We start from the raw sequence: 26871 nt of genomic DNA, 5'->3' as shown, positions 1-26871 counted from the left end.
TAGGGATTTTATGGAGCAAAACTACAAGATGAGGCAGGTCTACAGTAGAGAAAAATAGGAACTCACAAGGTGGGCAGAACTATGGCCAACCAATAAGATTATGAGTATGATTGCTCAGATAAAATTGATTAAATCAGGGACAAATGGGGAAGCCAGTCACACAGCAGGTGGCATGCATATGGAGCAGGGGCTCTTTGGTTGTAGGGGTTAGGTTAGTGGCTCCTTTTGGCTTCTTCAGGGTAATAGAGACCTATGTAGAATATCAGTCTTTGATGTTTTATCCTTAGGATGTGGGTGCATTTGTCTTGAGGTCTCCCCCACAGCTGGTCTTCTGCACTGTTTTCTTCTGACTGCCTATAATATTTTTATCTAACTCAGCTGTCTGTAACAGTACCACTCGCTCAGCCTGGAGGTTCCTGAGTGTGTAGTAACTTCATTTTGACCATCAAACTGACATGTAACCAGAGCTACATGCATTATAGAAAGACTTAATTTTCTTACCCTCACAACTGATGAAGATGCATAAGACTTCTCATCAGCTGTGTTGTAGATGGATTCCTTTTCTTGGTCTAGTGTTTCCCTTTAAGAATTTCAGCTCTGCACAGGGTTCTCAGTGCCAGTTTTCTGTCTGGTCAGGTCCTAAGCCTCATTTCCTGTCCTCAACACATCCAGCCATCAGCTGGGAGGGTCGGGCTAAGCCCTGGAGTCCTGCACGGCCCATGCTCTGTCAGGTCCTTTTTCTTTATGGACCTTTGGAGATACAGTGCTCCTTACTTTGCTCCAAGCTCAGCTGTGCATTACAAAGAAAACACATTATATTTAGTGTAGCATTTCTAGGTATATTTTGAATGCGAAAAATTTCCAGGTTTGTAATTTCTTTTTGAATGATGGAGGTAAACACCCTCGGGTGCCTTTTTTCTACCTTGTGCTAACTGCCACTTCTGCCCCCACTCTTCCTTGACAATGTGTGTGTGGAAGGGAAGAGTGAAGACCTATGGTTCCTCAGAGTCTCACAGCAAGGGCATCCTGTGAGAAACAGTCAAGTGGGCCTCATTTCCTCACGATATGTGTCTAACTCTGCCAATGTTAACTCTGACTCAGTCCCCAACTTGAGCCAGTCACTTCCTGCCTTCTTTCCTCTCTCTAATTTTGCCAGTGATCTCTCTTTAGCAGGAATTAGTTTGGCAGATGATGTTGAAAATTAAGTTTTGAGATATGGGAGGTTGAAGTGTGTGAGTATATATATGTATAGTACATGCATGTCTATGTAGGCATCTGTGTGTACATGCATGTGTGCAATGTGTGTGTGTCTGATACACAGGAATCAGGGGCAGATGGGGTGAAAGAGTCATGGGGGATTGAGAATACAGCTCAGTGGCTCATTTGCCTAGTATGTGCAAAGCTCTGAGAGAGAGAGAGAGAGAGAGAGAGAGAGAGAGAGAGAGAGAGAGAGAGGATTGAGAGGAATATTAGAATCACATTGTCACTTCCATCCCACCATTTTACAAAGACCTGATCTCTGATCTCATGACCAGGGCCTTCGTCTTTTTTTTTTTTTAATTTAAAAAAAGATTAAGATAAAAGAGTACATAACAACAGGTCAGAACAGAACAATTTAAGAATTTAAGCAACATAGTGTTTCACTATAAGATAACCGGACATAATAGTAGCTATCATAGTGTCTCTTTCTTTGAAATATTTGAGTATAACTTCGTATACTATAGCATCAAACATAACAAGACAGTGTAAAACCATTCAAGAGAATGAAAGTATTACAGGGTATTCAGAACCAACTAACAGAAAATGAACAATGCTTACTATATTATCTCCTTGTCCACAAAAATTTTTGTTAATACTATCACATATAATAAGATACAACATGATAAAACTGATGGAGACAGAAGAACAAGAGCTTGATAGGACTTCAAAACAAGATGATATTAAATCAGCACCAGCTATTATAATGTCTTGTTTTCTTCAAAATAGCTGTTCATACCACCACAGACAATAAAATCAAACAACCCAGAATAAAACCATTCAAACTAATGAATGAAAACATTATAAGTCTTCAAAGCAATATAATGGAGAATCATGATGTAAGAATTTATGTAAGAATACATAATGTAAGAATGTAAGAATACATTATGTAAGAATACATAAATCATGATTTATGTATTCTTACCATTTCTTACATTAGGGAAACTATTCAGTATTTATACATGTGAGTTTGATTTATTTCACTTATGAGTATGGTCTCAAGCTGCATCCATTTATTTATAAATATCTCAATGTGATCATTCTTTATAGCTGAGTAGTACTCCATTGTATAAAAATACCACAGCTTTTTTACCCATTCCTCAGTTGATGGACACTTAGGTTGTTTCCAAGATCTGGATATTACAAATTGTGCTGCTATAAAATGGGTGCACATATATCACTGTGGTATGATGCTTTCAGTTCTTCTGGGAATATGCCTAGAAGTGGAATAGCTGGAACAAATGGGATTTCCAATCCCAGCTTTTTGAGAAATCTCCAGACTGACCTCCACAATGGTTGTACCAGTCTACACTTCCACCAACAGTGCAGGAGAGTTCCTTTTACCCCACAGCCTCTCCAGCATTTGTTGTTGGTAGTTTTCTTGATCCTGACCATTCTTTCAGGAGTGACATGGAATCTCAGTGAGACTTTAATTTGCATTTCTCTCATGAGTAATGAAGATGAACATTTTTTCATGTATTTACTTGCCATTTGTATTTCTTCATCTGAGAATTGTGAATTCATCTCAGATGCCCATTTATGGATTGGATCTTTGAATTTTGGGGGTCTGATTTTTTAAATTCTTTATATGTTTTAGACAGAAGTCCTTTGTCTGAGGGACAGTTCACTAGGATTTTTTCCCAGTTTGTGGATTTTCTTTTAACTATGCTGGAGATTTCTTTTGATGTGCAGAAACTTTTTTAATAAGATGTGATCCCAGTTATTGATTCTGGAAAGTATTTCCCATGAGGTTTGATTCCTGTTCATGAATTCTCTACCTACCCATATGTCTTCAAGGTTTCTACCCAATTTGTCTTTCAATAGATTTAGTGTTTCTGTTTTAATATTCAGATCTTTGATCCATTTAGATTTTAATTTAGTACATGGTAATAGGCATGGGTCTAGTTTTAGTTTTCAGCATATGGAGAGCCAGTTTTTCCAGCACCATTTATTAAAGAGACTGTCATTCTTCCAGTGAACATGTTTCAGGGCCTTCGTCTTTATCCTGCCCCTGAAATGTTGGCCACAGCACAGATGCACTGAGAGGGCCTGATCATCCATACCTAATGTGGACAAGAAGTGTTAATTCACTCTTTTCCTCTTCTTGGCAACTAAATTGGCTCAAGTTGTAGTGTTTTTCAAAATTTCCTGGAGTTGAGCCTTGGAAGCCGGATCCAGAAGCCATGTTTATCTAGCCTGGTCCCTCCCTGTCCTCACTAGCCTCTCTGGTAACGGAAGGTTCCCAGTCACAGTCTCCTGTAATCTGTCTGTTATCTGGGGAGTCCCAAAGCCGAGGACCTCACCTGGAGATGCAGGAGTTGGCAGTGTTTTCTTTGGGGTGGTTGAAGCAGCTTATTAAAGCCCCTGCTAGGAGGTCTCCCTCCAAGCTGTTCAAAGCCTTATCAGCCTGGAGGTGTTTCTAATATGATTTCCTGCCATTGTTCCTCTGATAATTAAGGGAGGCCAGCGCTCTGTTGTGGCAGTGCATGGCTATTGTGGTAGAGAAGTGGGGTGGTTGGTCAACGTCACAACTTGAGGTTTATCTCCCCCTCTGTGGGGACTCTAGGGTTCCTGGACTGCTTCACAGCCAGACAGTCCAGCCAGCCTCAGCAGCTGCTGGGAACATGGCCTAGGGGTGGTGACACCATTAGGCATGGCTGGGCTTCCCAAGGGACTTTGGAGATACCAGAAGCCTCCATCTGCAAGGAAGGTGCGGTGTTTGGAAAGAGGGAGGAGGGTCTGGGCTAAGCCCTACCTATCCCTGGACTGTGGGCTGGGTCTTCATCCCTGGACTAGAAGGGGTTTGCTGGGGCTGGAGGTATCAAGTCAGGGAAATCCTAATACCCCCTCTTTCTCTTCCTCCCTCTGGGGACCCTGTTCTGCTTCATAGTGGTTTTCCCTCATGGCAATGCTTCATGCAAATGAGACTGGCAGGAGGTCTCCCCTCACTTCTTGGGTCTTACTGGGAGAAGCAAAAGTCCTGCTCAGTTCCTGCTCCCCGGGTTGCTACCAAGGTGGACAGATCTAGGGGACCTCTGCTCCTGGCTACTGCAGTCATGCGGGGATGTGAGAAGTCAGGCTGACTGGGAGGAATGGAGGGAGCCACGGAGCTTCCCCTTGTCTTGGCCTGGGGACCGTTGTCTGGGGAAAGGTGTGTGTGGAGGGGTGGCTTACAGGGGTTGTTACTTTCTTGCCTGGAATTGGCCAGGGGCATTTTTGGGGATTAGCAACCCATGTTCAAGTCAGAAATTGGAGCCCATGTATTAACAATCTTTTCTTTTGCTTTATGGAAATTTTTTTCTTTTCCCCCTGCTTTATGCCTTGGCAACAGTATATACCAGCAGGGCCTATCTGGGCAGAAACAAACAACTTGGTTTTCTCTTGCTCCTTGTAGATGGCTTCTGTCAGGCTTGCTGGGGTGCTGCTTGCTTTGGTCCTCACCTTGCCAGGTAGGTATCAAGGTACTGTTCCTCATACCTGCTCCAGGGCCACTAGAGCAGCCCTTTCCAAGAATCAGCAGTGTGTCTGGGGCTCACCATAAGGGGTCTTTCAAGTTATTATTATTATTGGTACTGGGGATTGAACTCACGACTTCACACTTTCCAGGCAGGCGCTTATGCCACTGAGCTAAATCCCCAGCCTCTTTGCAAGTTATTGATTGTCTCCTGTAAAGGGTTCCTGTCCTCTGACTCATGTTCCCCAGAGATCGGGTGTCTGCAATGCCTTCTCTTACTAAGGGTAGAAGAGATAAAGGGGGCACACAACTGACTGAGGTGATGGGGGCATGAGGTGGGCAAGATGGAATTTAACTTGGGTAGGTTATTAGTTTTAGAAGGGGTTGAAGAGATCACCCAGTCAAAGTTCCCATGGTACAGTAAAGAGACTGAGGTTCAGAGAGGAGAAATGATGGCTCTAAGTGACACGGAGCCCAAGTCAAAGGTCAGTTCTCCTGGGCTGCAGGCCAGCTCTCTTCCCATTCTACTGCACTGGATGCCTTCCATCATTCTCTGCAGTTCTGTTTTTGTGAATGGTAGCAAGGACTTCACACCTGAGCCTGCCTCTGTGTAAACCCTGCACGTCAGCAGCGTATGGCCTGCTGTTTAGAGTAGCGTGGGGAGAAGAGTTTCACACTCTTCTGTGATCACACAGATGACCACACTCTGCATGCTCTCTACTGGAAGGGGGGGGGTTGTGCCAGAGGACATTTAATGCTGTAGTTGTCTACCTGTACACACACACACACACATCCACACACACACACATGCACAAGTAAGGAGCTAGCACCTGGTAGTAGTTAGTATTTCATGATCACAGTGATACACATACTGTCTGATCTATCTAAAATTTAATCTTCTTAAGCTACACTAGTAGATTTACGTACAAATATGCTCATTGAAATCTATAATAGTAAAAACTGAGACAATGTACCTTGAAAAAAGAACCTAGCAATGGGAAGGGATACTATATACAGCTATAAGATATGATACAGTCATGGTAACCATTGTTGATCACCTAGTAATCCCCCCCTTTATTATTTTTTTTTTTCATTTTATGCTATGTCCATCCTCCTGATCTAAATGACTCTGTTTTGCTTTGTCACATTGGGTTTTTCTTTGGTCCGTCTTGTTTTGTTTTTTGTTTTTTGGTCTTTTTTTCAATCTTTTTTCTTTTCCTCTTCAAAGAAAAAGTTAAAAAAACTGTGGAAGTAATGGAAACTAAAATGCGCTGATTGTTAGTGTAAAAAAGAGAGGAAAGAAAGTGATCTAAAGGATATAACTGCAAGTTTACTTAAATGTGTAGGAAAGAGAACCATATTGCTGAGTTTTTCTTGGATCATTGAACAGAACTGACTGCAATCTCACTGTATTAATCTCCACTTTGTATGCTTTAATTTTGTAATCCAGACAGCTGTTTGTAAGTTGACAATGTGTGATCTATTAACTGGTGAACTCTTACTGTATGTTTTTTCTCTTGAAATTCTGTGTTGCTTCTAGCCTTTCACTGTTTTGCTTCGTTTAGTTTTGTCTTTCTCTTTAAATAAAAAAAAAAAAGATATGATACAGTCACCAAAAATCAGGTTAATATGTATACATACATGTATACATAAATAAATATACAAAGACATGACAAATCATTTACAACCTATTGAGAAGTAAATAGAAGTCATCCATGGTTTGCCCAGGATGATCAGCAGTTTGTAAAAATCTGTAACTGTGTAAAGACCCTGAAGTAGAACAAAAAGATAAGCATTACAATGTTAACTCTAGTTTTAATGCCAAATGTTGAGTTATGGATGGTTTCTACTTGTATTTTCTTCTATGTTCTCCATTTTTTCTTTTCTTTTCTTTAAATTTTTTTGCTACCAGGAATTGAACTCATGATCTCACGCTTGCCAAGCAGGCACTGTGCCGTGTATTTATAGTTCTGGCTCCATTGTTTATTTTGTTTATTATTTTAAAGAGAATAAAGTCAAACCAAAAAAAAAAAAAAAACCAGAATAAAGCTAATCAGAACAGAACAATACAAAGCAATGCAGGACTTCAAAAGAAGATTAACAGGAAATCAACAATGGCTACCATAATGTTACTGGACATTACTAACATTTTAAGTTGATAAGGAATGCCATTAAAATGAATAGATTTCCAGAGCCTGAGAGCTTGGTCCATGATTGCCGTGAGTCCTGGCCTGAGGCTGGAAACAGCAGCTGTAGTCTTGTGTAGGCTGGAAAGTGGCTTGCTGCAGGTCAGAGAGCTTTGGCTGATGGTCCCAGCTGTGCTCACCCAGCCTTTCTCCCTCCAGGGACCTTCTGCACTGAAAGGACTCTAGACAGACCCTCAACCGCCCGGTGCAGCCTCTTTGGAAGAGACTTCATAAACACCTTTGACGAGAACATGTACAGTTTTGCAGGCGACTGCAGTTACCTCCTGGCAGGGGACTGCCAGAAGCACTCCTTCTCCGTCCTGGGTGAGTCCTGCCCCCGAGGGAGCTGCTTGCAGCCCTGGTGTTGGGGGAGGGCCCAGTTCCCACTGCACAGCTTAGCTCAGAGGTCGCTCTTGAGAAGGTGGAGGGCGATGGCCTTTCCATGATATCTGGCTTCCCTTGGCTTCTCCAGGATCTCTCTTCTATCAGAGCCTAGTAGATTTCTGCTTCTCCAGTGGTTTCATTCATTGCTCTGGGTGTGGGCTATATTCTGGGGGCTCCAAAGCATCAAGAAAAATTGTGATCTCATTAAGCCTGGTGGTGTATACCATATCTACGATCCTAGTCACTCAGGAGGAGGTTAAGGCAGGAGGGTCGCAAGTTCAAGCCCAGCCTGGGTGACTTAGCAAGACTCTGTCTCAAAATAAAATAGAAAAATGCTGCTGGAGATATATCTCAAGCACTTAACCTAGCATATGCCAGGCCCTGGGGTCAATCTCCAGTATCAGCAAAAACAAAATAAGCCCAGATCAAAGTCAAAATAAATAAACAACAGCAAAACATCTATAAGCACCTTTGGAACACATAAAGCTCCATGTAACAGGAAAGGGTCCCTTTCTTTCTTTGTTTCTTTCTTTCTCTTTCTTCTTTCTTTCTTTCTTCCTTCCTTCCTTCCTTTCTTCTTCTTCTTCTTTTTTTTTTTTGTGGTGCTGGACATTGAACCCCAGGCCTTGTGCATGCAAGACAAGAACTCTACCACTGAGCCACATCCCCAGCCCCAAGGATCATTTTCTTGGTGGTTTGTGTAATTCCCAATATCCAGCTTACACTGAGCAAATCTCACATTACCAGAAAAAGTGCTGGTACTGTATGGATGTTGTTCCCACACCCCCACAACAGCTCTGGGTCATATTGTCATCCTTGTTTTAAAGAAGAAGAAGAAATAAGGCCCAAAGAGGTTGTAGAATTCCCCCAAGACCTGGCAGGTAATAAAAGGTCTGTCCGGAGTTTAGTTCCCAATTTTTCAGGTTGGAGGACATTTCCTTTGTACTAAGGAGAAAGGGTACTTCCCCAGGTCAGACAAGGGGCTGGACCACAGATGGAGAGTTATGGTTCAGTGAATGTCACACTCTAAGTGTCAGTCAGCTGTGATGTGTGAGAAGGATGGCACAAAACCCAGTGAAGTGGTGGTCCTCCGCTTTGGGAGCTGAGGTGGCAATGGCCAGGTCTATGTTGTGAAAGCAAAATTCCATGGCACCTGTTAAAACTGGTAGGAAAGACCTTGTATTCAAGAGGGACTGCTGCAATGGGGCTTTGGTGGTGGAGCTCAGCTCCAGATACAGGGGAAAGTGGAATTTAGAGCCAGAGAAAGGTAGAAATCAGAAAGGGAAAACTACAAGAAGATTCATCAGGACAAGGGGAATCCTGCTGAAGTCAGGCACTGACCTTAGAGATCCTGGTGAGAGGAGGAGGAATTGAATCATATACTGCAGGTGGGTTTCTTCTATTTTTCTAAACTGACCCAATGGAATTCTTGCTAAAGCTCAACTAAGTAGGCCAAGGACAGAGCCCAAGGTTGAGACCTAATGGAAAAGAGGACTCACAGAAGCTGCCTGCAGGGCTGGTCAAAAAGAGAGTGCTCCTGTAGCTCACTCAGGCCTCTGTTAAAGAAAGATATTTACACGATGGATAACAGTCAAGGAGCCGAGGGTTTTGGTTAGGTGGAGAGGCATTGAGGACAGTGTGTGCAAGGACATAAGGCTAGAAGTGTGTTCTTCTTACAGGAGCTGGATGCACGTTGTATGAGTGTGTGCCAGGGTGCTAGGCTCTGCTCCCAGCTCCCAGAGGTCTGACTTGGTAGATCTGGGCTGCAGCCTGAGAGTTTAATCATCTCTAACAATTTCCCAGCTGCTGCTATTGGTGCAGCTGGTCAGGGGCCCAACCTTTGAGAAGCATGTGGCTGGGACTTAGTGCATTACACGGTGGGGCCATAGGGCAAGCTGAAGTGTGAGTCATGACACACACCCTTTCCCCATTTTCACAGGTCTGCAACAGAGCCCTGGTCTCTGCCACCTCCTCTAGGGGTCCCAGCAAACAGCTCAGTGTGTTCCACACTGACTTGTAGTCATTTTCTGGGAAGTTATTGACCTGTACCAGGCTCCAGATCAAATGCACTTTAGTGTGAATTGGTTTCATTTCCACCAAGCATTGTGCTGTTAGTATCAGAAAGACCGGGCAGCTGTGTTGGGGATTGGTGCTGATGTAGGAGGTGTGAGGGGGATTGGCATTACAGGAGGAACAATCCATAGAGGGTGGGGTGGTGTTCTGGTGGGCTGAGGGTGGGGGAGCCAGAGTCCTGGGGTCAGAGGAAGGAACCCAGAGTGTGGACCCTTTGGTTTTGGTTCACAGGACGATGTGAACAATGACATCCTGTTTCCTCCATCCTATCGTGCAAATAATTCGCATTCCTCTCCCTGCCAGCGGTAGTGGGTCTTGCTCATATCCAGGGGAAGGTGTTTATGTCTGTCCTTGAAGGCCACCTGGTACAAAGGGGGTGGCCTTCCTTGATCCCAGCCTCTGGTTAGGCAGCTCCAGGGCCCAGGCCTCGACTAAATGTCTTTCAGTAAGCACAGGTCCAGAGAGAGACCCACAGAGTCCTGGATACTCTTGCTTTGTGGAGCCCTTTTTTCCTAAGCCAGGGCTGCAGGCACTGGCTCACAGGTACATTCTGGGAGAGCCAGGACCAATTGAGGCCTGCTAAGTCGCTGCTGCACTGTGCCAGTGGCTGGTGAGTCTCTACTCTGGAGTGGTTAGCAAGGTGGTGTGTCAAGGCAGACTGTTGCTCCTCTGGGCTCCTCTGAGTTCCGATGGAGGCCAGAGTGTTTGTTAGAAGTGAAGATCAGTAAGCGCCTCACTAATGCCAGAGAAGGCCTTTAGTTCTGATCTTGCTTCCAGCTGCCTGCCTACTTCTGAAGCTGCAGGATGCCTCTGACTCTGTCACTGGGACCGGGACTGACCACGTACCCAGTGCTTTATCATGGAGCTTGAGGTCAGGCAAAGCCTGGGTCAGCTTGGCTGGTTCATCCCTTCCCTTGGGTGACAGCATGCAGTTATAGGAAGTGCTAACCCCTGGAGGTCTCTGGGGTACGGGATCCCTGTAATCCCTGGCTTATATCTCTAATGACCACATGTTATCTACAGCAAGAACGTGCTAGGGGAGTGACACAGAAGGCTGATTTGCAGGTTTCCCCTCATTTGTGGTTTGTGAACCTACAGTCCTAGGTCGGCCTGTTGGGCAGCTGTGTGCTGCAAAAGGAAATCTGGGCTCAGAACCAGAAAACCTAGGTGTCCCTGTGTGAATCAGCAGTTCTTAGGCAGAGTGAACGACACTGCCCTCATTTGGCAGTCACAGGTGTGTGTGTGTGTGTGTGTGTGTGTGTGTGTGTGTGTGTGTGTGTGTTGGGGGGGTGAATGCTACTGGCATCTAGTGGGCAGGGGCCAGGATGCCACTAATTATCCCACCATGTACAGGACAGTTGGTTCCTCAACCAGGAAGCATCTGCCCTCAGATGTCAGCAGTGGCGAGATGATGAGACCTACTGTAAACCTAGCCCTTGGCGTCTCTATTTGTAAAATGGAGTCATTCTTAGCTAGCATTTTCCCCCCTGAGCCACCTGTCCTGGATCCTAACCCGCTTTTACAAAGATTAAATAAAGGTACAATTGGAAAATACAGTGGGTGTTTAAGGTAAAAATGATGACAGTGAAGAGTGCATTGGTATTGATCCCCCCCAAAAGTCCTCCCTCTGGCTCTCAATACATTTGTCCCATTGTTCTTGCCAGTTTCTGAAGCAAATCTCCCAGTCGTGTCTCATGAGAGTAGCTGCACTGTGGTGGCTCCTGGATGTCCTGAGTGGATTCAAAATGTTTACCTTTTACGGCCAGCTCGACTTCAGGGAAGAACCAGAAGTTGGGTGGTGCCAGACCCACTGAATAAGGCAGAGCAGGGTGGGGGTGGGGCTCGCGGCCATGATTCTGTATGCCTGGTTTTTCCATTGTGGGGCACTCGGCAGTGGCATTCACTGTAGTCTTGATGACATCTTGTAAAGACACGAAGAAGACTTCCAGAACTGCATAGCTGGAGCAAGTGTGTTCAGTGTGAGGGAAGAATTCTGAGAGGCGTTAATGGCAAGGTGTTCTTTACTGTAATAAATTTTAAAATGTAAAATTCAATCTATACTTTGGTTGTAAATAAAACACAAAACATCAGAAAATTTCAGAGTACTTGAGGACACGGGACATGGTAAGGGTAAATATGGGAGAAGTGTGTATGTGTGTATGTGTGCGTGCACATGTGTGTTTATAATGATTGGATCAGGAAATAAGTTGTATTTTTACTGTGATTTCTGGACACAAACAGCTCAAGAGCGATCTGTTTAAATGGTCTCCAAGATCCTTCCGCTTGCTGCTACTGGCCTGTTTCTCTGAACTGTTGACTTTCAAACTTCCCTTGTCATGGGCTGCCTTTGGTGTGGGTTGATGGCCCTCGAAGCCCCCTTACCCCATGGACAGGGGCCCCACGGGCTCCATGCAGTTCTGTAGATCACAGAGGTATCTCTGCCCCTAGATTGCTATTTGTATTTTTTTTCTTTTTGAGACAGGCTTTCACTATGTAGTCCAGGATGGTTTTAAACTCCTCCTGCCTCAGCTTTCTGAGTGCTGGGATGTGCCACTATGCTGGGCTGATTGTTTACTTTTGGGTGGGTAGGTAGGTAGGGGATGGTTGCCATGGCCTAAGTCATCCATTTTAGAGTCTTAACTTCCTGAAGCGGGTGAAGATAGGGGTAGCCTCCCTCTCCCATAGGCTTATTTGGTCTTAGCTCTGGGTGCTGCTCACTGGTGCCTCCTGTATTTGCTAATGCTGGTCCCTCCTGAGGCCATTCCGAGCAAATCCTTCAAATATTGAAAACTCACCCAGGCCTGAGTCCCAGCTCTGCCATCACTTACCAGCTCTGTGATGGATCACCCAGTGAAGCCCCATCTGTCTGCCCTGTGAGAGGGTCATGCTGACGAGGAGCCAGGGTTGGTAGTTGTGTGGGGCAAGGCCTTGCAGACCTCCCAGCAGTTTTGTACTGTTTTCTGGTAGGCAGGCCTCCTCCTGCCTAGCGGGTCTGTGGAGAGGCGAATGTGCCTGGATCCTTGCCCTGGATCACTGGTTGCTGGTCACTCAGGCTGGCATGTTGTGTTTTGAGCATCAGCTTAGACAAAGCCTAAGATGGGATTTGATCTTGGCACACTGCAAATGCCTGGGAACTAGGAAGAGTCTGGGGAGGGAATGTTGCCTGGCTATTCCTTGTATTACTATTTTATTATGGAAAATTTCAAACATAGGGAAAATAGAAAGAATCCAAATATGACATTCAACATTCATGCGCTTCTCTTTATTTACCCTACCATTTTTATTTCCAGTTGTTTGGTTTTCTTTAGCATCTTTGTCATTTTGTCAGCTGGGGCTCAATACTCAACACTCACAGTTTAAAAAGGAGAGATTGTTTTGGTTCACAGTTTCAGTCTGTGGACAGCTGGCTCCAAGGCAGAAATAAGACAGTATAGGGACCTGGCAGACAAAAAGTGCTCAACCCATAGTGGACAGGAAGCAGAGGGAGAAGGTGGAGGCTGGGGGACAAGAATGCACCCTTCTAGGACACAGCTGGGGGCCTACCTCCAACAGGGCCCAGCTCCTACCAGCACATTCAGCTATGAACTCATCCATGGATGAACCCAGTGAGGAGTGCAGCACCCCTCAATCCAATCACCTTCTGTAGACACTGGAAATTTGGGGGACATTCTAGATCTAAGCCATTAACCTATAGCTAATTTCTTGGTGTTGGAAAGTTTGTTCTACTTCTGAAGATTTTGCTTGCTGCAAAAACTTGGCAGAGACAATGAATATCACGTCAGACTCCCCAGGTTAGACTGAGGTAAAAGGACAGAATTACAATAGATCTAGTTACAAGATCTCAGTAGACTATTTTCTATTCAAGAATTAGGTAACACTTCATTCTTCACTCTGTAGAAAGAATGTTCCGATGGGTTGAACAGAGAAGGTTGGTTTTACAGAGAACGGATAAGTAGAGCAGAAACAGAATAAAAGAACAAAAAGCAGGCAGGGGCTGGAGGTCTAGCTCAGTGGTAGAGTACCTGAGTAGCACACACTAGGCCTTGGTTCCATTCCCAGGAAAACACCAACTTTAGATTCAGTTCTTTCAAAGTTACTTTCCTGGTAAAGAAATAAAGTTTCAAATTGGCCCATTTGGGGATTTGGCGTCTCTTATTCCTCTCATTCAAATAACCATCCTTGTTTTGGCTTGGTCACGTGGAACGTTAGCATAAGTGACTCCATTTTGGTTTGGCCTGTTGGAGCTTAGTATAGGAACTCAGCCTAATCTAGTTGAACTCCTGTAAGGTGTTTTTTTCTACCCCGAGAACGATGTTCCTTCACCTTGTTTGCCATCTCCCATTTCCCTGGCAGCACAGTTGGGGAGCCCTGTAGAAAGTGGTTTGTGGAAGTGAGGAGGCCCTTCCCTAGCTTGGGTCATCAGAGTTCCTGGCCATGGTGGGAATACCAAGCCCACGGCCTTCCCAAGTCTTCCAGATTGATTCCACAGACACCCTTTCTCTTTCCTGAGGAGCCCATGCTCTCCCATACCTTCTAGGAGGAGATGTATTTCCTCATGTTCAAGGCTACCTTTCATCTGCATCCTGTGCCCTGCCTATTCTTTCAGGACCCCTAAGGTACTGCAATCCCACACTTAGCCTTGGCCCTCACTGGCTGTCCCCCACCCTCCCTTTCTTCATCAATTTCCAAATCTTCAAGGCTTGAGACTCAGACTCTACCTTTCTTGCTCTTTGATTTGGGCTTACATTGTCCAAAGATTATCTATACCTCTATCTCTATCTATCTATCTATCTATCTATCTATCTATCTATCATCTATTTTGTGGTGCCATGGATTGAATCTAGGGCCCTGTCCATGCCAGTCAAGGGTTCTGTCCCCCAGCTGCACCTCCAGCCCCTAAGATAATATTTTCAGTAATTCTATCCTCAAGTACCTTCTAGGAGTTACTTCTGTTGTTGCTTCTGTTTGCCGCTTTGCAATGTATTCAGTTGCTGTGTACTTGTCTAACATTTATACCTATATTTTAAACTCTCAAAAGGAAGTGATTGTGTTTTTAGATTTTTCTTTTGTGAGATGTAAGAGCCCACGGAAAGCTGGATATCCAGAAGGCACTCAAATAAGGATTTTGAGATGAACAAGAAGATGGATGAGCAAGGGAACTACTTAGAGTTCTGATGTGTGCTTGAGTCTTTTGTGGGAGTTTTCCACTGAGATAAGGTTTTTAGAAATAATAAGATTAATACATTTAACATTTTTTCCTGAGTATCAACACTATCTACTCTTTTTTTGTTTCAGGGAACTTCCAAAATGGTGAGAGAGTTGGTCTCTCTGTGTATCTTGGAGAATTTTTTGATATCCATTTGTTTGTCAATGGTACGGTGGTGCAGGGGGACCAGAGGTAAGTCAGAAGCCCAGAATGCCAAATTAGAAAGGACTCTGGGGGTCCTCTTCCACTAGATTTCAGATGAAGAAGCTGGGGCTCAGGGAGGGAAAATAAATGTGCCCAGAAGAAGCAGGGTGGCATGGGAACCAGGTCTCCTAGTGACTGGGTCTAGAATATCTATCACTTTGGGTTAGAGTCTGAACCCTGTAACATGGGTTTGGGTTTGGAAGATGGGAGAAATGTCCTGGAAATATACAAGAAGCCCAATTCTGAGCTTTCCTTTGCCTTCCAGAATCTCTGTGCCCTATGCCTCCAAAGGGCTATATCTGGAAACCGAGGCGGGGTTCTACAAGCTATCCAGTAAGGCCTATGGCTTTGCAGTCAGGATTGACAGCATTGGCAACTTTGAAGTCCTGCTGTCAGACAGATTCTTCAACAAGACCTGTGGGCTGTGTGGTGATTTTAACATTTTTTCTGAAGATGATTTTAGGACGCAAGAAGGTAAGATTTTGGGGGATACCATTTCCCTAAAGATTATTACTTTCTATTTCCATTTCACAGTCCTTCACTAATCCTCCTTCTCTAGCATTTGAGTTTTATCATGACCTGGCTTCAACTTATCTCAGCAGCCTTATCTCTTAGTCTTTTATCTTAAGGCTTAGACCTCTGCCCAGCCCATGCCCTGGAGTTCCTCAGACTTGACTTTCCTCAACTTTTAATCCCCTATAGCAATTTCTTCATGGTACATAGTTCATAAATGCTGGATGATTTGAACAGATAATGGGTAAATACTGGATGGCTCCAGTAGTGCCTCCCAAGTCCACTTGCAGTTGAATGCTAACGTCTATAGAGTGGCTCCCCACACTATCTGAAAAGGCCAGCTTATGTTTGTTCATGAGCAATAGAGAAAATATGGATGTGAACACAACTATTAATCTTCTTTTTGATAATCTGAATCTCCTAAACATTTGATTGTTATGTTCCTTTGTAAAAGCTGAAGATTTATATATATGTTATCATCCCTCTGATTAGAGAACTAGTTCACTATTTCTTTTGCTGTACTATGCCATATTGAAAAACAGTAAGATCATACGTGCTTTTCTTTCCTAGCAATTATGTCTTTTATTGTTCAATATGAGCACTTGAAGCTATAGATTTTCCTCTAATTACTGCAATAGCTTTCAATTTTAATATGCAATCTATTTTCACTTTTATTTGATTCCGTGAATTTTCTAGCTTCCATTTTGAGTTATTTTTAAAACTATAGTATGTTGGTTGGGGATTTAGCTCAGCGGCATAAGCGCCTGCCTTGCAAGCAGGCAGTTGTAGGTTCGATCCCTGGTATCGATAAAGAAAGAAAAAGACAAAAACAAAACAAAAAACAAAAAAACCCAAAAAAACCTATATTATGTTTAAAATATCCAAATGTTTAGAATATTTAAGGTAAACTTTTTGTAATTGTATTGATTTCAAAATAAAATTAGAAAATTTGTAGAGACATTTTTGTAGCCTAATACAAAAAATATTGCAATTTTTCTCTGCTCAGAAAGAACATATTCTTATAGTACCTGCCTGGAAAGCATGAGGTCATGAATTTGATTTCTGGTACTGCATATATATATATTTTTTTTTTCCTCAGTTTGGTACAGATTCTACATATGCTTGTGGAATTAACCATATTTAACATTAAATTACAGTCATATTATTAAGCGGCCATCACTTCCATCCATCTCAGGAACTTGTTTCATTTTGCAAAACTGAAGCTCTGCTTACTTAAGCAATAGCTTCCCATTCTTCTCTACTGGCCTCTGGAAACCATCATTCCATTTTGGTCTCTATGATTTTGACTACTCTAAGTATCTTACATAAGTGGGATCATACAGAATTTGGCTTCTTATAACTGGCTTATTTCACTTTGCGTGATATCTTCAAGGTTCATCCATGTTACCACCAATGTCAGAATTTCTCCTTTTTCAAGATGCAGTATTCCATTGTGTATGTACACTGCACTCTGTTTATCCATTCATCCACTGACTGACACTTGTGCTCTTCTATATTTTAGCTATAGTAAATAATGCTGTCATGAGCACAGCTATGCACATGTCTCTTCAAGACCCTGATTTTAATTCTTGTTGGGACTATACCTAGAATTTTTATTTTATTGTACATAAATTATACCCCTATGGCAATTTTGTTTTTAATTTTTTAAAGGGTCATTGTATGGCTTTCTCTAGTGACTTGCTTTTGTGCAATCCTATCAACCCTATGAAAGAGTTTCAATTTCTTTACATCCTTGCCAGTGCTTGACAAATAGATTAATAGTTGTCATATTAATAGGCATGAAGTAGTATGAGATACTATGCATGGACAAGGTTCGTGAGTAGACATATCTTGAAGTGGGATTTCTGGGTGGTAGGACCAATGTATGTCTAATTTTATAAGAAGCTAGCGCCTTGTTTTCCATAGTGGCTCTACCAGTTGCCTTTCTAACAATGATGCATGATTCCTATTGCTCAAAATCCTTGACAGCATGGTATTGTCAGCTTACTTTTTTATTCTAGCAATTTTTATAGATGAATAGTGAATCGTATCTCATTTTTATTATTGAACTGTGACTGTTACCTTGTTTTCTCATTGTCAGGCTTTGCTTCTTTTCATTCATTTTCTATTAATTGTGTTGACTTTGGGTTTATATTTACCATCTTACTCTGTGCCTTCTACTATTGTTATTTTTCCTGTGCAACTTCTTTCTCAGCTATTCACTTTGCCTCTCCTACCTTGACTGAGTAACCACTAAATTTAACATTGTTATTTTAGTTTGGCAAGAATCAGTGCCTGTTTAGCTATGCCTTTATGTTGAACATATTTTTTGATCATACTTTCTCCTTGCTTCTGGGATCAGTGTCTGTTACCTAAGAATATAGTCCTGCAGTTTCATTATTTAACACAGCAGCAATAATGGAAACACTACTCCTTCATTCATTCAAGGTACTTAGTTTTGTAGGATGATGGTTGTTTCTCACAGTACTTTAAAGGTGTTATTTGCTTTTTACTGTTGAGATGCTGTTAGTCCAATTGTTATTTCCTTGCAGATAATATGCCTTTATTTATGTATTTTTGATGTTGAGGATTGAATACATGTCCTGTGCTCTACTACTGAGCTACATTCCCAAAATTTAATTTTTTTTGAGATAAGGTCTCATCATGTAGTGCAGGCTGACCTTGAATTCATGGTCATCCTCCTGCCTTATCTTCTCAAATGCCAGAATTACAGGAATGCATTACCATGCCCAGCCACTCAAATTTTTATTTTGGACTGGGCTTTACTACATTGCTCAGACTGACCTCAAATTTACAATCCTCTTACCTCAATCTCCTGTGTAACTGGGATTACGTGTGTGTGCCACTAGGCCCAGCAATAATACAACCTTTTACCTTGTGTACGTTATCTTTTGATTTTTGATAGTCTGAAATTTTACTTGATTGTATCTATATATGGATTTTATTTTTATTATCTTGCTTAAGGCTTATTGTGATCTCCAAATCTGATAATTTTTATTTTTCCTTAGATTTGGAAAAACTGCATTCAGTTTTTCTCCTTTGTGAACTATTACGCATATATTGGATATCTTTATTTCATTTTTTTTCTCTTTACCTTACTTCCCTCCTCCCCATCTTTTATTCTTCTGTGTTGCTTTTCAGGTGATTTGTGTAGGTCCAGGGCTGTACTCATGCAAAATCATTTGTGTGCACCTCTTCCCAGGTCCACATTAGTAATGCCATGTTGCTGCCTTGAAATTGGGCATGTTAGGCACATTTACATCACTCCAATTGGCAAATGCTATGGATCAAGACTCTCTTTTCCCCAGAGTCTTTAGCTATATTTTCTAATTCACCTATTTCTCTCAACTTTAATTTACAGATGATGATTCCTCCAATGATTGAAATTTCTTTTTATTTCATTGACTATATTTGTAACTTTAAGAGGTAAATCTGGCTACTTTTCTACTGTATTACTTTCTTATTTTTTTGTTCTATTGAGTTTAAATTTCTTATGTATAACAATAATTTAATACGTATTTTATAAACTATAAAAATGTAATTATCTGAAGTTTGTGGAGCTCTAATTCTGCTAATTTGGGGGTTTGCTAACCCTTGCTTTTAATTATTTTCAGTGTTCCATAGTATGAGATTGTCAGCTCATCTTTTTTTTTTTTTTGTCTTTTTGAGACAGGGTCTCCCTATGCAGTGCAGGCTGGCCTTGAGCTCACTTTGTAGCCCAGGTTGGGCTCAAACTCGCAACCATCCTCCTGCCTCAACCTTCCGAGATTTACGGGCATGAGCCAGCACGCCCAGCAAGCTCATTTTTAGAAGGGTCATATGTGAAATTTTTAATTAAGAGTTACTGAATATTATAAGTATAAATGAGAAGCTCAAAGATCCCTAAGGGCTGTCCTATCATTTGGGGAGATTTGTCTCAGGGGAGATTCTTCTCCCCTCTTAATAGAGCTCACCCAGATCAAAGAAACAAACTTTTTTTGCGTCTCTTTTCTCAGAGTGGATTTTCTGTTGTTAACTTTGTGTGGAGTGTCTTCCCTCAAAGGCCACGGCTTCATCCTGAGGCTCCCGCATCTACTTCTGTCTCATCAGGGCTGATTCAGTCCCAGACACCCGGATTGGAAAGATGACATCCTCTAACACCCCCAAGTCAGGGCACTTCTAGTTTGTGTTTTTCTCCAATTTTTTCTTTTTTCCTTCTTCTCATCCATCTTTTTCTCCTCCTCTTTATTATTATTATTATCATTATTGTTATTTTTATATTTCTGTCTTGGACTTTCCTATACTTTTTTTTATGAGGTTATCAATGGATTGAAGAGTATATTTGTCCATTGTAATAGAATAGTTTTTGGATTTTACTAATCTATTATATTTCTAGAAATGGGGGTCTTAATTCTGAAACATTTTTCTTAATATGGACTTTAAGATTTAAAAAAACAAATATAGGACCTAGAAGAGGAAGTAGAAGATGGTATTTGTTGGCAGTAAAACAAAACAAAACAAACCAAAACAAAACACAAAAAAACCCAAAACAAAACACAAAAAAACCCAAAACAAATCAAACAAACAAACACCACACAAGGCTCTGGTGGTATCTGGGAAATCATCTCCAGAGGAGTATTTAGTTTAGTTTAATTTTCTTTGGTTAGTAAAAACTCAACTGTTTGTTTCCAAACCATTAACTGTGCTTTCTGATTTCAGGAATCTGTCCAGCTTGACTTTAACTTTAGCTCTTGGAAAGTTTTCTCTAAACGTGAATATTTACAATTCTACCTGTTAAGCAGCCTTATGCCCATGGAGTTCAGGACATAAAGTTTTACTCATGCGAGCTCAGGACTGGGAAGGATCTTCAAGGTCATCTGGCTTAGCTCCTTCCTCTCATGAATGGGCTTCATGGGGTGATGGGTTCAGCCTAGGTTACCACCACTTCCTTAAGATAGTTTATTAGGAAACATCCAAGCTCGTGCTATGGAGTGGCCAAGTGGGTTTGACGCATGAAGGATACCCCACAGATTCCAGTTCTTGTCCATTTGGCTTCTCTTATATTATTAGGTTTTTGTAGCTGCCAAAAATCACCATGATGCTAGTGGCTTAAATGACACAAAGTTACTCTCTAACAATTCTGAATGCCAGAGCTCAGAACTAAGGCACTGGCAGAGCTTCACTGCTTCTGTGGACTCTAGGGAAGATCCACTCCTTCCTCTTCTAGCTTCTGAAGGTGACCTTTGACCCGTGAGCGCTTCGTTCCACTCTCAGTCTCCACAGTATCTTATCTGTTGATGCAATCTCCTCTACCTGTCACGTTAAACATGTGTGCTTGTATTTAGGGCCCATCCAAATAGCCCAAAAGAAGCGCCTCCTCCAAAGCTCCTTAACTTAATGACATCATCAGTTACATAAGATAATATTTACAGGATACTAAGAAGTAAATACATCTGTGAAAGGGAATTGTTTTTTCCTGTCAAATCCCAGAAATTAACTGACTATAGTTCTAATACTTGAGTTTTCTTTTTTTCCCAATGTAATTTATTTCCTATTCCCAAGAGCATTATTCAACCTTAAAACATGCTTCATTCTTCCGGACCTGGCTCTGCAAAGGACTGCTCATGTCAATACTGCCAAGGCAGCAGTCCCACACTACTACCTGTGTAATAAAGATTCACAGGGCTAGCAGGTAGTTGCTCTGCAGTGGACCGTTTAGGCTCAGAGAGCCCTCACAGTCTACTGTGGGTAGCTGACAGCAGCATAAATGCTACAAGCATCAAAGCACAGATGCTGTGAGAGTCTGGAGGATGCTGTGACTGAGGATTTAAGTCCTATGTCACAGCCTACTTTCACGCCAAAAAAAGTTTTGAGCATTTATAATGCATTGTATAAGAATATAGAGATGAGATACAGCCCACACCCTTCATTAAGAAGCCACTGTTGAATAGAAGATGAATATAATTAAAAAGGATACTAAAACAAAGGAAAGTGAGAGTTATGGCATAGGGACACCTACAGGTATGAGGGGGCACAGAGAGGGGGTACCCTCAGCCAGGGTGGGGTGAAGAAGGGAGAAGAACCAGTGCAGAGATGCTCCTGGGAGGAAGTGGTTGCATCTTGAGCTGCATCCCAAAGTATGAATGAAGCTAGTCAAGGCAATAGAAGGAAGGAGGATGGCTCACACAGAGAGAGAATGCTTTGTAGAGGCATAAATGAGATCAGATGCATCTTCCTAATCAAGCTTCATGTTGCCTCTCATTGCATCTATCTGTCCATCCATCCATCTATGCATGCATCCACCCACCCACTCATCCATCCCTCTCCTTTACTGAGCTCTAATGCCCATGCCCTGTTGAGCTATGCTGAGCATTGTGTAAAAGGTCTTCCCCACTCCAAACGCCTGTGGTCTAATTTAGCAGAAGTTTTCTTCAGGTAGCAGCGCCTCTAGACCTTTCACTCCACATAGCTAAAGCATCATTTTTCTGACACTGTTCCTCAGGGATGTTGACCTCAGACCCCTATGACTTTGCCAATTCCTGGGCCCTGAGCAGTGGGAAACAACGGTGCCAACGGGCATCCCCTCCCAGCATCTCCTGCAACAACTCCTCAGAGGACATGCAGAAGGTGAGTACAGTCTGGCTGGACATGGCTGGAGTGGTGTGTAACTTCTAAGGGTAAGTGGCAGGTGGACTTGGCTTCAAGCCCTTCCTCTAGGGCAGGAGTTGAATCTTCTTTGGGTCCCACTGGCTACTCAGTGTGGGGTTCTCACAGACTCTTATTCTCTGAAACCAACTGTGACTAGAATCCATCCAACTCCAACTCAATACTTGCCTCTGCCTGGAACTCTAAAATTGGGTCTGGGATAACGAATAGATATTATGAGTGTCTCACCCTGTTTATGCTGCTGTGAGAAAACATCTAGAACTGGCTAGTTGAAATTCATTTATTATAGCCCTGTAACCTGGGAAGTCCAAGGCCAAGGTGCCAGTATCAGTGTCTGGCAAGGGTTTTCCTCCCACTTCTTATGTGGTGGAGGGCAATAAAAGTCTGCTAGAGTTGCCCAGCTGTGGGTCTTTCTCTGCAGGAGTTGGGCTCCACATGCTGCTTAAGATTCCTTTCAGTTATGAACAACTCCTTGATGCATGTTTCTGTGGATTACATAAAGAATCCATATGTATTAGGTCTTGGGAAATAGGGGAATAATGAAGCCCAGTTAAGTGGTGTCACCAGGCTGGGTCTTAGGATAAAATATGGAACTGAAATTTAGAATTTAAGTCATCCTCCTGCAGCAGGTTCACTGATGCCTGCTGCAGAAAAAGAATTTTCAGGATACCTCAGTAAGAGGTGTGAGAAGGGCTTCTTAGAGATGTAGGATGCACGTCAGAGCAGAGTGTGACTCTTCAAGATGAATTGTATTACAGTTTGGAAAGGAGAACATTTATATCTCTCTTATAAAAGTGGAAAAGCCTGAGAAAACATGGCCCATTCCCATTCTAGAAGGGTATTTGCCCTTTCTACAGATACGCAAATATGGGCTTTAAAAAAAATAATTTGAACATTCTTTGGGTTTGCAACCTGCTCCCTTATTTTGGTATTTGATGCCTTCATTTTACTTTCTCAAGCCAATTTATAAACTTTTAATATTCCTGAGGAATTTGGATTTGATAGTTCTGGTAGGGAAGGAGTCTAAATTTAATCAAAGGGACACTGAAGTGCAATGTCTTGGATAGCTTTGACCGGGTCCTGGAAATTGCAATCTTAAAAATACAATTTTTTAGTGATGGTCATTTTTTTTCTCTTTTTATTCATCTTTTATTTCTTCTGTACTATCTCGTTGTTACCCAGGGATTGCTGTGACCTCCTCAGTAAGAATTCAATCCTTTAATTGTGAACTTAAACCTGCACCTAAGTAGAGAAACCCAGTCTTCTCCTACTCCAGACACAAAGTGACACACTCAGACCTTCGCATAAGGAGCCCTCATTATTAGCTGTTCCCGCATCCAAGAGTCTTCTCCATTTTCATGAAACAGTTTGAACTCTGGACCCAGAGTACGTCAGGTCCAAAAGATATCCTGGCTTGCTGCTAAATCCAGGGCCTAAATTATTAACACAGGATTTCCAACTTGTAAACAACACATTCCAAGAGGTATTTTTCCTTGGTTTCCAGTAATTCAATGGTACTGGGTTCCCTGGCGAGTCCTAAAAGCCTGTGTCTCCGGGAACACAGCCCAGTACTAACAAGGCCGACTGAGTTCCAGCACCAAGAGGAGGGTGCTGTTGTGTGGAATGGAGAGATAATTCTTTTTTCCAGTTGGAAATGTCTGAAGCTTACCCTCAAGAGTGCCTTGAGCTTCTCTTGCCCCTGGACTTGGCATTGGGTTTGGGTCATGCCAGGTACCGACTTGCCCCTGGACTTGGCATTGGGTTTGGGTCAGGCCAGGTACCGACTTGGTAACTCTGGATAAGACGCATCCCTTCTCCAAGTCCTGGATTCCATGTGTATAAACAGACTGAGGAATAGCAGGTGCCAGGGCCACTGAGAGGAAAGGAAAGAGGGAACCTGTGCAGTGTCCATACAGAGGTCTCCATGTATGCGCCATTATTGCTATGATGATGATGATGAGGTGACTCTTGGTGTTTCCTTGTCCTATGTGTCTCCTGGAGTGCTCAAGCTTTGGGAGGGGATGGGAGCAGCAGTCCCAGAACACACAAGTTGTAAGCTCTGGAATTCATTCTTGTCCTCTCTTCCAAGTTAACAAATTCCTTTTGGAATTAAGCATACATAGCCTGAGGTCAGAAGGAAGGTGCCTAGGAGGTGCCTGCAGAACCAAACAGCCAGACAGGTAAGTGACAGAGCCCGGTTTGTCCTTTAGAGCTGTTTTGTCATCCAAATGGATTTCAAATTGAGCATGTTCAGGGTATTATTGTATGTAGTGAGGAAGAGGGAAGTTGTTATAATTTCTTTCTTTTGTGTCTAAGTTTACAGTTCTGTTGTTGACTGGTGAGTCTCCCACTTCAGTGTTCTGCAGGCAGGCGTGAGATGAACAGGGCTTGGAGAACTGATCCATTTGTCTCTGTGTTTTGCACACAGGCAGTGTGGAGTAGGTGCTTGGCAGAAGCTCTCCAGCCCTCTGAGTACAAAGCACTAATTGCTTTTACTGCAGGAAGTGGGAGGTGAAGGCATATCCTCAGAAGACCTATCCTCAAGTGGAACCTGACTTTAGGGGGCATGAGGAAAGTGACTCGGTTCTTTCCTGGAGACAAATAAGAAGGAGGGAGGAGCCTTGGTAGCCTCCCAGGGGCACCTTTTGAGTCTCCAGCTGAATCCCTGCTACTCACTTTGTCTCTTGGGTACATTAAAATCCTTCTTAACCAGTGTCCTGGGAGCTGCTTAAGAAATTGGGAACCTAGTTCTCATGCTGGGTTGAGGCGACAGATACACCTGACCTCCCACAGGCATAAGGTTCTTCAAGTTCAGAACTCTCGGGTTGTTAATCTAAGAAAATAAGATTGCTTCATCCTTAGCTGATCGTATTGTGTTTGCACACCACTGGGGCTCTGTCATTGGCTGGGAGGCACAATAGTCGTCTCCTGGGAGATGATTAGGGTGGTCTTTTGAATGGTTTACTGTTTCCCCACTGGACCCCAAATTCAGAAGTCTGGGCTGGTAAACGCGGCATCTTTTACCAGCTTTGTCATCTTGGCTCTAAGTGTCCCAGGGTGGGGCTCAAGGGGCAGGGAGGAAACTGCACCAAACTTTTTCATGTCCTCCTTTTCTCTAGTGTTCCCCATGTTCCGAGACCTAGTGGGGATGCATCTCATCCTGACAGCCAGCCTACACCTAGGGATTATGTACACCTAGGGAACGAGTGTTTCCTTGTTGTGCCAATAAGGCCCAGTGCCTCTCCCTACTGGGACTGGTCATGGCCCATTTATTGCAAGCAAACTTGTAGTTTTTTCAGCTTTTCTAACTAAGGGCAGGATTCCTGGAGAATCCAAGTCGCAAATCATTCATATTGATTTGTTGATGACTCTGCCACACAATGCATATTTTAGAAAGAAAGATCTTTAAGCTGTTTTTTCTCTTTTTAAAAAATTTTTGGTCCCAGATATGTCAGCGGAGGGTAAAACTCATGAAAAGATTGTGGTTTTGTTTTGTGGTTCTGTCTGCAGTGGTAAAGCCCAAGGTGCTTTAGGCCAGCTGTGTTCTTATTGTTGACCAAAAGCGCCCTTCTTTAAGAAGGTTTTGCTACCACTTGCTGGGAAACCAGCACAGCAAACATAACCTCACATACAGCATACTGATGTGTTTACAGTGTCCTCCCCTAATGGGCATGAACCATAGTTGCTTCGTTGTTTGCCACCAGGACACAAATCTATTTCCTGCCCCTTCTCTGTTGCTGTCAAAGTGAACATAAAGACATTTTTGCCTTTAGACCCACAAGTTCTTTCCATATACTTCCTAGGAGTTGGTCCTCGAGATAACCTGTCTTTTAAAGAAGACTGAGTCCTCTGGTTATTATTTGGGATACCAGTGATGCATCCACAGAAGAAACTATCTTTCATTAATGTTAGGAGTCTTAGGCTCACGAAAACTCAGAGGTGGATGTGCTCCCAGAAGATATGTAGCTTCTCTTCCTCTCCACTTCATGAACACTTCCAGCAAATCACACCCAGATAGACAGGCTATGCTGTGATCTTGGCTTTGTCAAGTGCTTGAAACACCCTTGGTAGGACCTTTCCAGCAGCTTGTGGGGCTCAGCCTTAGGTGTCCTCCCCGTCCTTTCATTTTGGGCCCATTTGAAGCAGAAGCCCTGTCTGTCCCTCTTATACTCAAACAGCGAGGTTCTTTCTGTCTGGTTGCTGTAGGTCCGAGCCTCATCCATCTGTACTCCAGACAACCCCAGATTTCCTGTTTTCTTCTGATCTCTGAATTTGGTGCCTGTTAGGTGAACAGTTACTACTTTCTTTTACTTTTTACGCTTTTACATTGCAGTGCTCCCCTCATCCCTTCCCCTTCCCCTCTTGTGTGAGACAGCGTGCTGTTCATCTGCTACTTTTCTTGTTCCAGGAAACCACCTGTCCCATGAGCTAATATTTGTGACACTGCTGCTGACTTTGAATAACCATAACATATTTCCTCAACAGCCTAAAGAGGCACATAAAATACCCACTCTGTTGGGGACAAAGCATTTCACTCTGCATGTCCTCATTAAGTGATGTTTGCAAAGGATGGAGCCAGTACTTCCTAATATTTGTGCTTAGAGTGGAGTGAGAAGAGGGCTCACAGGCAGTGAGGAGACAATTTCAGCCCAGTGACTTGGCTGTTTAGGTGCAACCCAAGCATCTCTGTCTCTTCCATTCATTTCATTGGTCTGATACAGATGTCTCAGCAATTGGGGAGGATTTTGTTATATTCCTTTGCTTGGTAGAATAGTTGTGATTCAGGGAGATAGTGGTGGGGGAAGAGCCTGGCCTACGGGAGTCAGTGACTCTCAGTCAAAGCTCCTTGGAACTCAGGATCCCTGAGGAGTTAGTTTTCATGACAACACCATGGTCTTGTTTGATAGCCAGGTGCCCACCCACTTGGT

At 42.9% G+C, this 26871-nt stretch overlaps 1 protein-coding gene across 1 annotated transcript in view; it reads left to right on the top strand.

The window, feature by feature from the left end:
* Positions 1-3738: 3738 nt before the first annotated feature.
* Positions 3739-26871, top strand: part of Vwf (von Willebrand factor) — a 132637-nt gene continuing 109504 nt past the window's right edge. The window contains exons 1-6 of the mRNA NM_001278774.1: positions 3739-3967; positions 4652-4706; positions 7057-7221; positions 14650-14752; positions 15030-15238; positions 21780-21904. Of these exons, the coding sequence (NP_001265703.1) occupies positions 4652-4706; positions 7057-7221; positions 14650-14752; positions 15030-15238; positions 21780-21904 (657 nt within the window). The 5' untranslated portion in view covers positions 3739-3967. The remainder of the gene's footprint in view (positions 3968-4651; positions 4707-7056; positions 7222-14649; positions 14753-15029; positions 15239-21779; positions 21905-26871) is intronic.

This window comes from Cavia porcellus, unplaced genomic scaffold (genome assembly GCF_034190915.1).
Source record: "Cavia porcellus strain 051 isolate PalLab524CR breed Dunkin Hartley unplaced genomic scaffold, mCavPor4.1 scaffold_27, whole genome shotgun sequence".
NCBI lineage: Eukaryota > Metazoa > Chordata > Mammalia > Rodentia > Caviidae > Cavia > Cavia porcellus.
This window is presented reverse-complemented; position numbering and strand designations above follow the sequence as displayed.